We start from the raw sequence: 16,852 nt of genomic DNA, 5'->3' as shown, positions 1-16,852 counted from the left end.
AATTATCATATTTACAATGCAAATACGCACGCAATGACTCAAATTTGGGCAGGGCTTGCATAACAAGCAAGCTGCACTACGCTGACGATTGGATTATACTGACAGACTTTTTTCCCATTCAAATAAAATGGCAAATCGTTACATGCAATATAAAAACAATAAAAATGAATGTGAAATTACTTTCCTCATTTAAAATTGTGCAGCACAATCACATGTTGATCAATGGTTCCCAAACTTGGCCCTGCGTATGCTGTTTTTTGTTCAAACCACAATTGGAGGTTTAAATGGCTATTTTGACATATAAGAGGTGATGAAGCCATGACTCGTAACTAATCCATGAACATTACAGAGCGTTTAAACTAAGAAAAGTACAATAATGCAATGCCTAATGAAAACAGCAAGCGTGTCTGCTTGGCATATGCCAATTACAGTCTTTCCTGTAAAGCTGACACAAAAATGCACTTGTTCTGTTTTTTTGACACATGAAATATGTCGGTTTTGTATTTCTTTTATTTATCCTTCATTTGATCAGAAAGCCCTATGATTAGCATCTCTTTTTCAAAGAGGAGCTGACATATACACACATTAGCAAGACACATATTTTGTGTGTGCAGTGCTGTCTGAGCAGCAGAGCACATTATTAATTGAATATGAGAAAAATATTCAGAGGTTATTTTAATAGATGATTTTTAACAAAGCCTTCTATTAATAGAATCATTATGTCTTTCAGCTGGAGCTTTAAAATCTTCTGATCAATTCTCACTTTTTTTCTGTCCATTCTCAGAAAGCCCCTCTCTCTCTTTCTCTCTGTCTTTCTCTGTCTGTCTCTTGCTCTCTCTCTCTCTCTCTCTCTCTCATTCTGTCTGTCGCTCGCTCGCTCGCTCTCTTTCTCTTTCTCTCTCTCTCTCTCTCTGATAGCAGGCCTGCCAGGCTTTCCTATTTCACACACAACTGGACTGTTATTTAATTGCCTGTGAAAGAAAGAGAAAAAAGTCTGGTATTTTAAATTAGCCTTGGATATAGAGCATTAGTAAGGCTTTGTTGTAATGTTAACTTCCTCTTCCCCATCACCATCAATCCCCAGTTACAAGCAATGAGCCATTTGCCATTACAAAGCTTGTTAGCAATGCCCAGGTTGTGTAATTACCTGTGTCGATGGCAATGATTGTCTTAGGTACTGGCCGATTCATCACTGTATAATCCAATAGGTTTTAAGTGGCAAGGAAACATTTAATGAATATAGATAAGTAATATTTTTAGAATTATTACATATTCCTGTGTATAGTGCACACTGTATGTGTCCTTTGCAAAAATTCTGTTTACATTAGTATTAAGGGAAGAAACAATGTTGTGCTTTTCTAAAGCTGTGTCTAACACTAATGCAGTCACTTGCTGTTATACGTTTGGGTACTTTTAAGTGAAACATTTTAAACACTGACTACCCATGGGTCTTTGTATTTATTCATGAGCTGAGCCACCAAATGCCAGGGAAGTGGTCATTACATCATAACTCATAATATTACATCCGGGATATCCAAGAGCTAACCGAAGACAAATAACAAGAGATAACAAGTCGCAATCCACTGAAAGAAAGACTGGTAAGGGCTAATTTGTTCCTGTCTAAATGAAATTTTCCATACTTCTTTACAATCATCCCACTGTATTCATGTTTCAGCTTATTTCACTTTGATGCCCATAAGCACAGTTTGACATTCACCAGAATGAACTGTGGCCTAGACCTCATTTGTATCATACCTCAAACTGCTGTCTTCCTAGAAAGGACACCTAACCCTCCCTTTATTTTAACAGTGTGTTGAATTAACTAGTGACAGGGAAATTAGCAGTGCAATCATGTACTATTTCTCACAAGTCCCTACGACGAATGTTATTATCCACAGTAGCATGGCGTTCACACATAGTGTTCAGCACTCTCACATACAGTAGTACAGAACATCAGTGTAGTTCTCAGGAACACAAAAATGCAATATCACCAAGAGGGCCTGTCACGGACTAACGCCGCGCCGAGACTAACACTGTTACAGACATGCAACACAAACACCGCAACACAACACGCTTTACATTTTAAACTGAGCGGGAGTAAACAACGCACAGCAGGTGCTTTTAAAAATGTTTTACCGCATAAACCAAAAGGTTTACCTGGGTCTGTTCGATCCTGGTCTCACAACCAAACAGGAAGTGAAGGGAACCAGGTGATATTTATGAAGGGTGATTTGTGGGAACGACACTTTTTTAATTTAGACAAGGGGGGAATTTCTGTTTAGTACCCCCTTGTTATTCTTGTGTGTTTAGCTGTTTGTTATTCTTGTTATGGCCATGTGTGTTATGTTCTGTTTGATCATTTTTTGTTTTATTTTGTTAATTGATTATATTTATTTTTTTGTGCATGGAAGGTGCCAGGTGGGAGGGGCTATGCCCATTTATAGCTCCAGGAGAGAGCTGAGGGGGCTCTCTTTTTTGGTTTGAGACATGGAGAGGGTGTGCTGTGTAATGGGCCTACTTTTTGAGGCATAGCCAAAGTACATGCCATTTTCATTAGCATTTTCTTTTGTTTGTTGTAAACTCTGTCTTCCTAGTTTATTATTATTATTATTATTATTATTATTATTATTATTATTATTTTGGTCATCACTGTAAATAAAATACACCTTCAGCACCTCATCATCGCAGTCCCTCGTCCTTTGTGTCTTCCACCCTCGGTGCACCCTAACAGGGCCCATTAATAATCTATGAGTATAATGTCAACATAAAAAACTATTTGTATTGTGACCAAAGAAAATACCACTGGACAGAAAACGTATCATGTAATACAATATTATATAGCCAAATTATAGGCTAGACATAAACTGTAGGTAATATTAGCAAACATCTGCACCAATATTAGTTTAGTTTAGTTTGCAACTTGCAAATTTAAACTTTTCCACTGATTAATGATGGATGTTTATGTATGGTGGAAACATGGGCACAGCATAGGTTGTCATGGTAGTGATGCACCACAACCCTCTGTGAAAGAGCTCAGTGTTCATGCACGGCTGCCAGTCTAGTCAAACAAGAGGCACCAGCATGTGGAGCATAACAGAAGAGTATAGTAAAAGCATTCAGTGGTGTCAGTGCTTTCCATAGATACCCCAGGTATGCTACCATACAACACTCCTGATAGGACCAATTACATATAGTCAGGTTTAGTTGTATTTTTCTCTCTCATTTAGAAAAAAACACAACCTGAAGTAAAACAGGATTCAAATGCATATAACATAACATAATGATGGTATACTCACTATTAGGAACACCTGTACATCTTCTTATTCATGTGATTATTTAATCACCCAATCGTGTGGCAGCAGTGCAATGCATAAAACCATGCAGATGCAGGTCAAGAGATTCAGGTAATCACATCATCCAGCAGAATGAGGAAAAAATGTGAACTCAGTGACTTTGACCGTGGGATGATTGTTGGTGCCAGACAGGGTGGGTTGAGTATGGCGCAAAAAAATATCCAGTGAGCAGCAGTTCTGCAGACAGAAATGCCTTGTTAATGAGAGCGGTCGGAGGAGAATGGGAGAAGCTGACAGGAAGTTGACGGTAACGCAAATAACCACACAATACAACAGTGGTATGCAGAAGAGCATCTCTGAACATACAACGCATCAAACCTCTAAGTGGATAGGCTACAGCAGCAGAATAAAGGCCTATTAAATTATTACACATAATTTAAGCGATTAATCCAAATAATCTCAACTGAAACAAGCGTGACAGTGCTTTTAATAAATCTAAAAAATAAGTGTAATAAATAAATACCTAATAAAGTGCTCACTGAGCGTACATATGCATTGGTCTACATGTCCCTATCTGTTAAAGAAGGTACTACACGCAGCAAGAAGAGGGGGCGGTCGTCTTCACTGGCGCTCAATACAATATCTTCCGACGCGAATTTGTACCGGCTTCCCTAGGCTTTGGTCTATGGCATTGCGCGCAGCTAAAATTCCCGCTACGTACTCTTAACATTTGTCTTGTTCATTAATGAACCTCTTAAAAATACCAATTCCTTCTCAAAAGCAGTATACGGCTCATTTTAAATAGGCCACCAATTTAATATTTTCCTTTATTTTCCCTGAAATAATAATGATGAGGTAAGTGCTTCCGGTCGCCATCTTGTCGCTAATGGTATGTGTGGGAAGGAGGGTTTGTTTGGAATAATTGTCTACTTTGGTTGATTATTTGAAACGTGTGTGTATGTGTGAATAAAATGTCTAAAAGACATCGGCTGGATTTGGGAGATGACTATTCATCTGGTAAAAAGAGAATATCATCTGACGGGTACGTATAAAAGGCTATATTATTAGCCAGAATGCTGCTACTAGCTTGTGTTGTTTGGATACAGCGTGTTAGCTGAAACGACCACGCTGTATTGAACGTGCACCATGCTGCAAAGAAATTGATAGCTACCTGGCTAACCGTTAGCTGCCTACTATGCAGTAGCCTAGCAATATGCTGTATTTTTCGCTCGCCAATACCGTTGGTCGTGTAGTAGCTAGTGTTATGTATCAAGCTAGGAGTAGCTATGAACACTCAGTCAGGTATCGCTAATATAACGTTAGCTAGGTAACGGTAATGAATTTAGCTAGCCAGGTTATATTTTGGTTACTTGTTAGCTACCACTGAAACGGACGGCGGAAAACATTCATGTTAGACTACCTAGTATCTAGATAGGCACATATAGCTATCCTAGCTTGCAAGTGTGACCTTCTTGGACATCGGTAGCGAGCCAGCTATCATGCGCACGGGGCCTACAAAGTCGCGCCCCCTTTAGAAAACGATGAACTTACGTGGACTAGCTTTGGTTCTGACCCTGTAGTTTTCAACCTATGGATAAATTCTGTTGAGTACTCACGTCAGTTAGCTAGCTAAAGGTAAACACTGCCTGACCGCTACGGTAACCTCAACATTATCGAATTAACGTTAGCTACCTGGCTAACATTGGGCATCCCAGCAAGCGAGCATGACTGAAATTGTCCGTCCTATTGGGAACTATCTAGGTAACGTTACAGATAAATCTAACTAGCCAATAATTATACTGCTGATAAGATGGTTACCTTAACTTGCTTAGCTACCTAGCTAGCTACTTAGGCCTATCGAGAAGTGTCGAGACTGGCATGTCCATACTGGCATGGCTGCTAAGCTGTTGCAGTGTGCCAGACATCATTCCTGTCAAGAGGCAATTTGATTGACCAGCTATAAAGGACATTTTCTGCTTAATCATCGGTTGAATGGAAGAACACCTGGTTGTTCCAGTGACTCGATCCTAGGGCACCCTGTTATTCTTGGTTTTCTCCCAACCACAACTACAATCCCAGAATTTTAACAAGCCTTTTAAATTAATTTGGGGCTTTAATGATTAGACTGATTATTTACCCTCTAATGCTACATACTGTGAAATGCACAACGCTATGCATGCCATGAATAAAGTAAGATACTACAATTCTTGTGCTATATTTCAAATAATTACAAACAGTGCTTTTAATTGATCAAATTAAGGACTGAGGTGGTTCTGAGACCAATCGTCTCTTAATCGGTGAAAATGTGGACCTGATGGCCGATAAAACTCAAAATAAAATAAAATAAAATAGGTGTTCAATAATCAAATTATGCGCCTGTTGATTCATCTTCGTCTTTAACTTGATCAGTTAAAAAACACGAAAACACACAATTTTTAAAAAATGTGTTTACAATATAGCGCAGTTTGAACATGGGACTTAATGGCAGCCTTGCCGACATTATATGGCTTAAGAGTGTAAATAATTCCTACAAACTCCTGTAATTAAGATAAATTAACAGCTTGTTGAAATTCTTGGATTACATACACAGCAGGGTCCTGGCCCAAATTTGAGAGCCACTGCTGTAGTATAATGTAAATGCTATATTGCTTAATTTATGTTCAGGAACTCCACATTTTCGCTAGTGCAAAATCAGATGGTTTTGGCAGAGAAATGAGAAATGTCAAAAACTGACTTTCAACAGCAGTGCTATCAGTCTGTTAATTTTAGGCTAATTTGAATTGTGATTATATGCACCATAATGTTTTTGAATGGTGGCCATCTGTTTAAGATGCATTCTTAAATATGAACATGAATATGAAAATATGAATGAATGCATCCCTGAATTAGACTTGGTGACTTGGAATTTGAGTCGTTTGTCAAGGGGCAAAAAGGATAATTTATGCATAGTGTTTCATACACCAATGAGCAAAACCATATGACCACTCTCAGATTAAGCAAATAACGTTGATTGTCTCTTAACAGCTGCGCACGTCAAGGTCTGGGATATATTAGACGGTAAGCGAACAGTTGGTTTTTGTAGTCGACGTGTTGGTTGCTTGAGAAACGGGCAGGCATAAAGTACTGAACGGCTTTGACAAGGGCCAAGTCGTTATGGCCAGGCGAATGGGTCGAATCATCTCCGAAACAGTTTTAGGCTTGTAGGGTGCTCCCAGTCAGTGGTGAGTACCTACCGACAGTGTTCCGAAGAGGGAAAAACCACGCACCAGCAACAGGTTGTTGGGCACCCAGGGCTAATTGATGCACAAGGGCAACGAAGGCTATCCCGTCTGGTCCGAACCGACAGAAGGGCTACTGTGGCACAAGTCGCAGAAAAACTTCATGATGGTTTTGGGAGGAATCTGTCACAACAGGCAGTGTATCTCACTCTGCTGTGTATGGGGCTGCGTCGCCGCGGACCGGTCAGAGTGGCCCTGCTGACCTGCGTACAGTGGGCATGGGAGCGTCGGAACTGGATCTTTTATTTTACATTACATTACATCAATGAGCTCTTAGCAGATGCCCTTAATTGTTGTCTTTGTGATTTACTTTGTGTTTTGGTATTTTTAGTTGGCTAGGGTAAGCAGTATTTGGATAGTTAAGTTTGGTCACTTTTGCTTTGTTTGTTTATTTGTTGATTAAAAAAAAAAAAAAAAAAAAAAAAAAATAGGCCCTGGTCCTTATCTTTGTTGTACGGGTAGCAATTGAAATTGTACTTCCCTCTAGGGTCTTTCAGCTTACTTAGCCCTGGTTATGGGTATGCACTTTGTTGTACGTCGCTCTGGATAAGAGTGTCTGCCAAATGCCAATAATGTAATGTAATGTTATCCAGAGCGACGTACAGTTGATTAGTCTAATCAGGAGACAGTCCTCCCCTGGAGCAATGCAGGGTTAAGGGCCTTGCTCAAGGGCCCAGCGGCTGTGCGGATCTTATTGTGGCTGCCGCGGGATTCGAACCGCTGAGCTTGTGGGTCCCAGTCATGTACCTTAACCACTACGCTACAGGCCGCCCTGGAGCAATGAGGAAGGTCATGTAGTCCAACAACAAGTCTGATCCACGGTGGCTCCACCATCGCAACATACAGGACTTAAAGGATCTGCTGCTTATGTCTCGGTGCCCGATACTGCAGGGCACCTTCAGAGGTCTTGTAGAGTCTATGCCTCGGCAGGACAGAGCTGTTTTGCCGGCACACGGAGGTCCAACAGCATACTAGGCAGGTGGTCATAATGCTTTTGCTCATTGGTGTATATATGCAATGAAGTCATCTCTGTAGAGCACATGACGTACAGAAAAACGTGATGGCTTGAAACACTGACATGTTGACTCACCCTCTGCCTGTGCTTACAGTCCCTAGTCAGGTTTCAAAATATACAGTCGATGCACTGACACTGTACCAAAACATTGTACAGCCGTACAATAATTCAAGCTCATTGGTTGAAAATTGGCTCTAATTGCCACAGCCAATGGCGTTTCAACATCCGCGCATTCACAGAGAAGGGGGAGGGATAAACAGTGTTGTTGTTGCTGCAGTTCCTCTCTTGGCTGTTAGAGAGGAATTGCAGTCTGAAATGACCTATGACTATACAATTGTTTTGTACTTTTTACTTTTGCTATTCAGGGTTCTTGGTTTACTTTTTGTTCGATTTTGACTAACACTTGTAATTTGGTCTGCACCTGTAGGTTGTGTAATTTTCTGTTTTGTGTTCTTGACAATAGCCAACCGCTTCTCAAGGCTGCGGCCGCCGAGCCTAGTTTGAGAACATTGGGCCCATGCTGGGGTACTATCTTAGCTGACAAAGATGCTAATTACACGTCTGTTCCCAACTGCTTCACTCAGTGGTGTAAATATCACGTGCCAGCAACATCTTCTGATTTCGTAGTTTTATTTATACATAAATAACCCGAGAAAACAACAACTGTAAATATGAAGTCTTTTCTGCTCCTTTGATGTTTTTAGTACCCATTACAGGAGGATTTGGTATTGGCCATTGGAACCCGTAACTGTACGTGGCAACTCGCATTTGGACCAATCAGCAGCATGTAGCTGTTTAGTGAGCTGCCAATGAGGTGTTCAAGAACTAGATAATGGATATTCCCGTCAGACCTCCTGCTCTCCTGCATTGAAATTACTTAACTATAAAATGTCCTTTTGATGTATTCATATTTATAAAAAAGAAATGTAAATCTTTTTCTCATGAACGCTTTAAAAGGCAGAAAAGATTTTATTGGGAGTAATGAAATGCGCACATGACTAATGAAATGTGACTAATTAAGATGATATAAGTTCATTGTAAAGACTCAGTCCAGGTCTGTGTGTTTGTCTTTTTACGATGTCTGCTTTAAATGTCTGTGCCAGTGGTACACTAGCATGCCTTTAAACACAGTACTTCAACAAGAAATGCCGAAATTCGTTATGATAAATAATGTAACATTCCATGCATAAGCATCTTTAAAAATCCATGGCTTCTATAAATGTAAATAAATCAATAAGTACTACTCCAGCTTCACTGCTTCACTGGCAGGGTTCAGTACTCGACGTTCAGCATCAGGGGGGTCCACTCAATTGGTGGGACCCACTGATATTCCATTGCCATTGAATTTGCACACGTAGTATGTCAGCGTAATGCCCATTGTGCTTATAGATTTAGTTGTGGTCTTTAACCCGGTAAAGTGCAGTTCAATTTGTCATGTGCTTGATCAGAAGTGGTAGTGTTTGGCCTATGATAACATTAGGTTAGCTGACTACTGTTAAAAGCGCAGTCTGTTTCAGTGAGATGGAGTTACCATCCTCTCGGTGGGCGTGGTTGGTGGCGTGATGTTAAAGGTGCAGTTGGAATTTGATCTGAATAGTTCTGTCATTGAATTCTCCTGCTCATGACAAGCTGAATGTACGCAGGTAAATAATTGAATTAGACTTGAATTCCCTCTCTGAGCTTTGGCTGCCACTGGGCAAAAAGAACACATTGAGCTATCAATCCTCTGTTGCTACAGTATCTTAATGTGCCTTTTGATCGTTTCATTGTTTTTTAGGGGCATAAAAACCTCTTTAGATGTTCATGTTCATGAGCTTTTCCCCTCAATGCGGATGCGATTGCCTACTCTGGTTCAGCTGGTCTATGACCAGAGACACTTGAATGTTCTCATCCTTCATCGTAGCTTTCACTAGCACCGAGCGGAAGGTGAATGCTCAGTATGTTCAGGAAATTCCGTTTACATGCAGAGGACACACAGTTTCGGCGAAAATGCTAATATAGTTGAATTCCAATAAAACACGCTCAGCATTTCATCCCCTGATATTCATTTCTTTGGATTATAATGAAGATAAATCTTTCTGCATTTTAAAAGACTGACAAGCCTCGTTTCGGCCTGTGTTCTCAGACACATTTTAGTATCCTTTAGTATAATACGGATTACTTTTCATCTGAAATGAGCACAAGATCTGTAAATCGCTGAGTATTATTGTATTTCATTATTTAGTTTAAATTGTTTGTTCTTTGTGCCTAAAAACATGAATTCCATTCATGTAGAGCAAAATATATCAATATACCATTATTTTGTCACGCTAGAATGAACTAAAATGGACAATTTCTATCTCACTTCATACACCTTTGGAAATTAATTGAAATTTATACATATAAATATAAATTGTTGGAAAAATCCCCAGAGAACCTTGAGCTTCTTCAGTTCATTAATTGAATTTCAGTTAATTTTTTTGAATTGACCTCCAGCCCTGGTGCTGGTACACGCATGGCTGATAATTCTGTAAATCTTGTGTCCAGCAAGAAAGCAGCATTCTCTCTGCAGTCAATGATAAGCGAACCTTACTGCCGGCCGGACGTGGTCATTAGCATACATGTAAAAAGAGCTTTTTAACGAGTGGGGCACTAGTTCTCCTGTGAGAATGACGTTGACTCTTAATGGTTGGGCCTCGTCTATTTGGTCCACTCCTCATTGGCCTCCGCTGGCTTCTTATTGCCGCACGCATCCTCTTCAAGGCCCTAGTGTTGGCATTTCAGGCTGCTAAGGGGACTGCCTCGCCTTACATACAATCCTTAATCACTCCCTAGCTAGACCCCAGCTAGACCACTCCGGTCTGCCAGCTCTGGTCGCCTTATGGTTCCCTCACTACGAGCACCTGGCGGTCGAGCTGCACGTTCACGCCTGTTTTCCGTTCTGGTTCCTCTGGTGGAATGACTTGCCTACCACTGTCAGGACAGCAGAATTCCTCCCCATATATCCCCCCCCCCCCCCCCCTTTCTGATATCCCTCTTGTCTAACCCCCAAAAAATTATAATTCCACGTATAATGACTATTTTTGTTTAGAACGGCACCTCGTGTAGTATACTAGGTATGTACGTGATGTTTTAACTTGTGGAAGAACCTTTGCTTTTGTAAGTTGCTTTGGATTAAAAGCGTCTGCCAGATGACTAAATTATAAATGCAAATGTAAATGTGAATTTGTCATTGCAGAAAAGACCGCGAGCGCGACAGAGACCGCGATGACCGGTCGAAGGACCGGGACCGCGACAGAGACCGGGACCGCGACCGGGACAGGGAGAAGGACACGAAGGCGCCGGGCGTGTCCCTGAACGCCGTGCTGCCGGGCGGAGGGGGGGGCGGCCTGCTCCCGCTCAAACAGACCGCCATGCAACAGCAGGTCAACCCCTTCACCAACCTGCCGCACACGCCGCGCTACTACGAGATCCTGAAGAAGCGGCTGCAGCTGCCCGTGTGGGAGTACAAGGAGCGCTTCGGCGACATCCTCACCCGCCACCAGAGCTTCGTGCTCGTGGGAGAGACGGGCTCCGGCAAGACCACGCAGGTCAGACCCTCCCCCGAGCCTCCGAGCGGGGCTGTCAAACTCCCGACCCGGAGGGCCGCAGTGTCTGCTGGTTTTTGGTGTGTTTCAGCGCGAGAGATGCGTTTCGAAGTCTTTCATTGGCTAAAGGGTCCACACGCAATAGTAAACCAATGGGGGGGAAAGATTCCGCCTCCTTGGGCAGCATGTTGGCTCTCTGCTCGTGCTCGTTAGTGTCCTTGGTCACATGCACAATGAAGAAGACTACGTCCAAAGTAAATTACCGGAGAAATGATGCAAAAACAATATGTGGCATAGATTGGGGGGGAGGGTGAAATATTTTAAATTTGCTGTCAAATGCTGTCAAAAGTCCAATGGGAAAATGGGCCTTTTGAGCAAAAAATGTAGGTATCAAAAAAATGTAGCGGGAGACTTCATATGAATTGACGAAACCAGTAGCTGGAAAGCTGGCTGCTTTCCCCAAACCCGCCCACACCCTGGACCAGGTGTGTTCCCCCCCGCCCCTTATTCCCTCACTCTGCAAAGCAGGGGTCCCCTGCTCCTCTAGACCCACAGGGTAGGATATTAAAACCTGTAACCATTTCACACACAAGAAATCGCGCCAGGTGAATTGTCTCTAATGAGGTGCAGTAATTGATAAGTTAAAATGCTGAGTAACCGGGAAAACCAGGGGCCCCTGTGGCACTGCGGGGCCACGGTTGCAGGCACCTGCAGCCCCCGAGGGTGGTTGAGTGCGCTGGGAATCGGGCGGGATGCGTTTTTGCTGCCAGTGGCGTCCTCCCACTGCTGCCCTGTTGTTTGCTTAACGGCTCAAATCCATTCCTGAAGTTTTGGCTTGGCGGCCGCTTATTTACGCTGCTTAGTCCTGCGACGTTCGGGTCCCGGCTGGATGTTTGTGTGCCATTAAGCCCTGCCGTAGCGCGCGGACCGCTAGCGTTTCCCCAGCCGACGCCGGGGCGGCGCGGCATCAGAACAGAGTGGCTAACCGCTGGCCCCCACGCTACACTCCAGCCCGCAGCTTTCATCTCTGAGTTTCATCAGCGGCTGAACTCCGCAGCCCCAGAGAGAGCGGGAAGGGGGGGGAGCGCGTTGTTGAAGCCCCTCGTCTATAAGGAGGCTTTGTGGCAGAGTTATCACCAGCGCCTCACATAGGTTAGCCTGCCTTTCTCGCTGTGGATTTGTTGACATGTTAAATGCAGGGAGTGTTTATCTCAGCAGCCAAAAAGGGTTGGTGCCACTGACGGCCACTCATCCGAACACAAGGCTAATACGGTGGAAAGAACAGCTTCTAAGTTTAGTTCTCTCTTAGCGGGTCTCATCATTTCTAAACCAGCTGGGATCCCTGCTGCAGACGTGCGGGAACAGGAGCTGGGGCAGGCTTTCACCCCTCCTTACTTAGAGTTTTTATTTTGCCTCACAACATTTCCAAATCCATTTTTACTTTTATGTGTGCCTTTTACAGAGAACTGTCATAAAGTGTAGTAACAGACACGGAGTAACAAAAGGAAAATTGGTGGGAACAAAAAGCGGCGAAATAGTGGCAAGACAAAAACTCGGAATAACCCTCGGGAGGAACCCGGATATAGAGATGAGTTCCATCCTCGACTGGATGATCGTGTCAAAGGTAGAGGTAGAATGGATGTAACAAGGGGTCTATCATGGAAAATAATCAAATGGGCTTAGCAGTTGAGCTATTAAACTAGAAAGTCCAAATGAAGGGGTGTAGAATATACAGGTTGGTCCAGGGAATTGCCTTCTGGCGCTGTTGTGGCTGGAGCGTACAGACCGACTTGAATGTGGCCATGATTACAAACCTGTGTGTGCTGCTCTCTAACGTCACAACAGGCTGTCTATTGGCCGTGGCTGTCTGTAGCGTAGTGGTTAAGGTAAATGACTGGGACAGGCAAGGTCGGTGGTTCTAATCCCAGTGTAGCCACAATAAGATCCGCACAGCCGTTGGGCCCTTGAGCAAGGCCCTTAACCCTGCATTGCTCCAGGGGAGGACTGTCTCCTGCTTAGTCTCATCAACTGTACGTTGCTCTGGAGCGTCTGCCTAATGCCAATAATGTAATGTAATATAATGTTTCGCACTTATGACGATGACTATGTTTAGAACAGCATTTCATGTGCATTTTCCTAGTTCTGGATGTGATGCTTTGACTTATGGTAGAACCTGTGCACTTGTAAATCACTTTGGATTAAAAGCGTCCGCCGAATGACAAAAATGTAAAATGTAAAATGTCTGTCTATTGGCCCTGACTGTGAGCGACACGCCCTGGCCCCTGCCCCTCTCAGATCCCCCAGTGGTGCGTGGACATGGTGCGGGCGCTGCCGGGGCCCAAGCGGGGCGTGGCCTGCACACAGCCCCGGCGGGTGGCGGCCATGAGCGTGGCTCAGCGCGTGGCGGACGAGATGGACGTGATGCTGGGCCAGGAGGTGGGCTACTCCATCCGCTTCGAGGACTGCAGCAGCGCCAAGACCATCCTGAAGTGAGTCACCCCTCGCACCTGGCTCTTCCTGCCGTTCGCCGTGCTGTTCAGGTGTCACCATGCTGTTCAGGTGTCACCATGCTGTTCAGGTGTCACCATGCTGTTCAGGTGTCACCGTGCTGTTCAGGTGTCACGGTGCTGTTCAGGTGTCACGCGCTATTCAGGTGTCACAATGCTATTCAGGTGTCACGATGCTCTTCCTGCCGTTCACCATGCTGTTCAGGTGTCACCATGCTGTTCAGGTGTCACCATGCTCTTCCTGCCGTTCACCGTGCTGTTCAGGTGTCACGATGCTGTTCAGGTGTCACGGTGCTGTTCAGGTGTCACGCGCTATTCAGGTGTCACAATGCTATTCAGGTGTCACGATGCTCTTCCTGCCGTTCACCATGCTGTTCAGGTGTCACCATGCTGTTCAGGTGTCACGGTGCTGTTCAGGTGTCACGCGCTATTCAGGTGTCACAATGCTATTCAGGTGTCACGATGCTCTTCCTGCCGTTCACCATGCTGTTCAGGTGTCACCATGCTGTTCAGGTGTCACCATGCTCTTCCTGCCGTTCACCATGCTGTTCAGGTGTCACGATGCTGTTCAGGTGTCACGCGCTATTCAGGTGTCATGCGCTATTCAGGTGTCACAATGCTATTCAGGTGTCACGATGCTCTTCCTGCCGTTCACCATGCTGTTCAGGTGTCACCATGCTGTTCAGGTGTCACCATGCTCTTCCTGCCGTTCACCATGCTGTTCAGGTGTCACGATGCTGTTCAGGTGTCACAATGCTGTTGAGGTGTCACCATGCTCTTCCTGCCGTTCACCGTGCTGTTCAGGTGTCACGATGCTGTTCAGGTGTCACGCGCTATTCAGGTGTCACGATGCTCTTCCTGCTGTTCACGATGCTGTTCAGGTGTCACGATGCTGTTCAGGTGTCACGATGCTGTTCAGGTGTCACGATGCTGTTCAGGTGTCACGATGCTGCTCGTGTTATGGGATACCTGCTGATTGTGGACGCCTAGTCCTGTAAAATTCTGCGTTGCCTCCCGTGAACCATATGTTGGAACAGTAGGCGCTTCTGTTCGCTCTGTTTACGGTTCGAGACTGTGAAACCAGAGTGGTATTTGCATTATGTTGAACTCCAGTGTGTGTTGTTCATTGTTTGTTTAGCAAGAGCTTAAATTGACTGAAGAGGTAAATCTGTGATCCTCCCATAGTGTCATGAGATTTGTAGCGTGAGCTATGCAGCAGTGTCAAGGATTATCCACTGCACCAAAAACACCGTCACAGGTTCGAATCCCAACTGGGGGTTGAATCTCTTTCTGTGTTTGCAGCTTTCTATTTTTCAGCTTTTAATCCGTCTACCGACCTTATCCCTCTCCCAGTCTCCCTCCTTGTTGGTGGTACATTTTGGGAGGAGTTGAGGAGGGAGGTGGGGTGGTGAGGCGGTCCAGACCACACCCATAAAATCCTGACATACAGAATGTGTTATTACAGTTATTTACAATACTTTGCATAGGGATTTGATGGATGCAGTGGACGCATCCCTCTGTGCCGATGTGTGGTAAAGTTACCTGGTTTAAATCCTCAGGTACATGACGGACGGTATGCTGCTTCGGGAGGCCATGAACGACCCCCTGCTGGAGCGGTACGGCGTCATCATCCTGGACGAGGCCCACGAACGCACGCTGGCCACGGACATCCTGATGGGCGTGCTGAAGGAGGTGGTGCGCCAGCGCTCCGACCTGAAGGTGCGCCCCCCGCGCTCCCAGAACCCCCCGCAGACGCGCGCGCGCCCGCACGCCCGCCTCCCCTCCGCCGCGGCCGTCCGGCCCGCTTTCCGCCGCAGCTGTCTGCGTCTCGTTCCCCCCGCCGCCCCTCCTCTCCCCCTCTCCTTCTGCTGACAATCGGTGATGAAGTTTCTTTGTTTGACAGCTGCGCGGCTATTGAGGAAAGACAAACTCCGGCATTTAGCTCAGAAATGCATAGCCAGTCACTTTTTGGCGGCGCGGAGATTGTTCCCGGGTCAGCCCGTTTAGAGCCATCAATCCAGAACGTGAGGAAGCGTGGAGTTTTTATAGATGGAGAGCGCCGGACACAATTCTCATAAAGCAGATGGGTAATGACTGCTTGTTGTTAGGAGCGAATCAAAGGTTATACATGTGTTCAAAGACTGTTAAATGAGGTCTAGGTTATTCTGAATGATCTTCTGCCTGTGTCCCTTCTAAATTTAAAGTTTAATTTGCCTTGATTAAGAGCAATTATAATGTTTTGCAGTGCGTAAAGCGGATACGGAGACAGTGGCCCGAAATATTTAGATTGAAAATTGAGAGCGGCTTCCCATCAGAATCCTAATGTGTTTTATCTAATGGGCCCGGTGGAGGAGCGTGCCCGCTGCAGTGCCTGGCATGTAAACTTACCCGACCTGGCCCGCTGGACCGGAGCCAGGGCGGTTCTGCTGCCCGCTATTCCACTACTCTCACCTGTAAACCACATCAAATCCTTTAACTGCTTGATTTCTGTTTCGTATTAGTCACTTTTCATAGATTTTTTATACATCTATATATTTATTGTTTTTTGTCCAAAATCAGGTCATTGCTGCTGCCTATTTCACTAATTTCACCGTTAAAACGTGGAGAAAAAAAGGCTGCATGCGCTAAAAAAAGCCTCAAATGCACGTAAAGCTGTAACTTTTAATCGAGGGAAAATGGGCAAGTCGTAAGTCGTTATGGCTTGTCCTTTTTTTTGTCAATTAAACGTTATGGCTTTATGCATATTTGAGGCATCTTTTGGTGCACAGAGCCTTTTTTCCCCTTGATTTATGACTTTATTTGCAGACCCAATTTAAGTCTTGAGTGCAGTAATTTGTGCCTTTGTACCTGTAAAGCAAGTGGAAAAACATTAACCTGTTGATTCCTGTTTTTAGTGTGTCGTTTTTATTGATGGGTGTTTTTATTTGATTTTTGTCCGAGCTCAGGTTATCGTCATGAGTGCCACGCTAGACGCCGGAAAGTTCCAGGTGTACTTCGACAGCTGCCCCCTGCTGACCATCCCTGGCCGCACGCACCCCGTGGAGATCTTCTACACGCCCGAACCCGAGAGGGACTACCTGGAGGCAGCCATCCGCACCGTCATACAGATACACATGTGTGAAGAGGAGGAGGGAGACGTGCTGCTCTTCCTCACCGGCCAGGAGGTACGCTCAGACACACACACGCGCGCACA

General features: G+C 44.7%; 1 protein-coding gene across 2 annotated transcripts in view; it reads left to right on the top strand.

Annotated features, from left to right (window-relative positions):
- The first annotated feature begins 3,938 nt into the window (after nucleotides 1-3,938).
- dhx15 (DEAH (Asp-Glu-Ala-His) box helicase 15) overlaps nucleotides 3,939-16,852 on the top strand; it is a 49,490-nt gene continuing 36,576 nt past the window's right edge. Inside the window, exons 1-5 of one of the 2 annotated variants that reach the window (XM_061252146.1) lie at nucleotides 3,939-4,148; nucleotides 10,804-11,155; nucleotides 13,448-13,641; nucleotides 15,219-15,378; nucleotides 16,605-16,823. In XM_061252146.1, coding sequence (XP_061108130.1) covers nucleotides 4,141-4,148; nucleotides 10,804-11,155; nucleotides 13,448-13,641; nucleotides 15,219-15,378; nucleotides 16,605-16,823 — 933 coding nt within the window. In that variant the 5' untranslated portion in view covers nucleotides 3,939-4,140. Of the gene's footprint in view, nucleotides 4,149-4,177; nucleotides 4,336-10,803; nucleotides 11,156-13,447; nucleotides 13,642-15,218; nucleotides 15,379-16,604; nucleotides 16,824-16,852 lie in introns of those variants that run through there. The other variant, XM_061252145.1, reaches the window with a different exon arrangement.

The sequence above is a fragment of the Conger conger genome, chromosome 8 (assembly GCF_963514075.1).
Source record: "Conger conger chromosome 8, fConCon1.1, whole genome shotgun sequence".
Lineage (NCBI taxonomy): Eukaryota > Metazoa > Chordata > Actinopteri > Anguilliformes > Congridae > Conger > Conger conger.
This window is presented reverse-complemented; position numbering and strand designations above follow the sequence as displayed.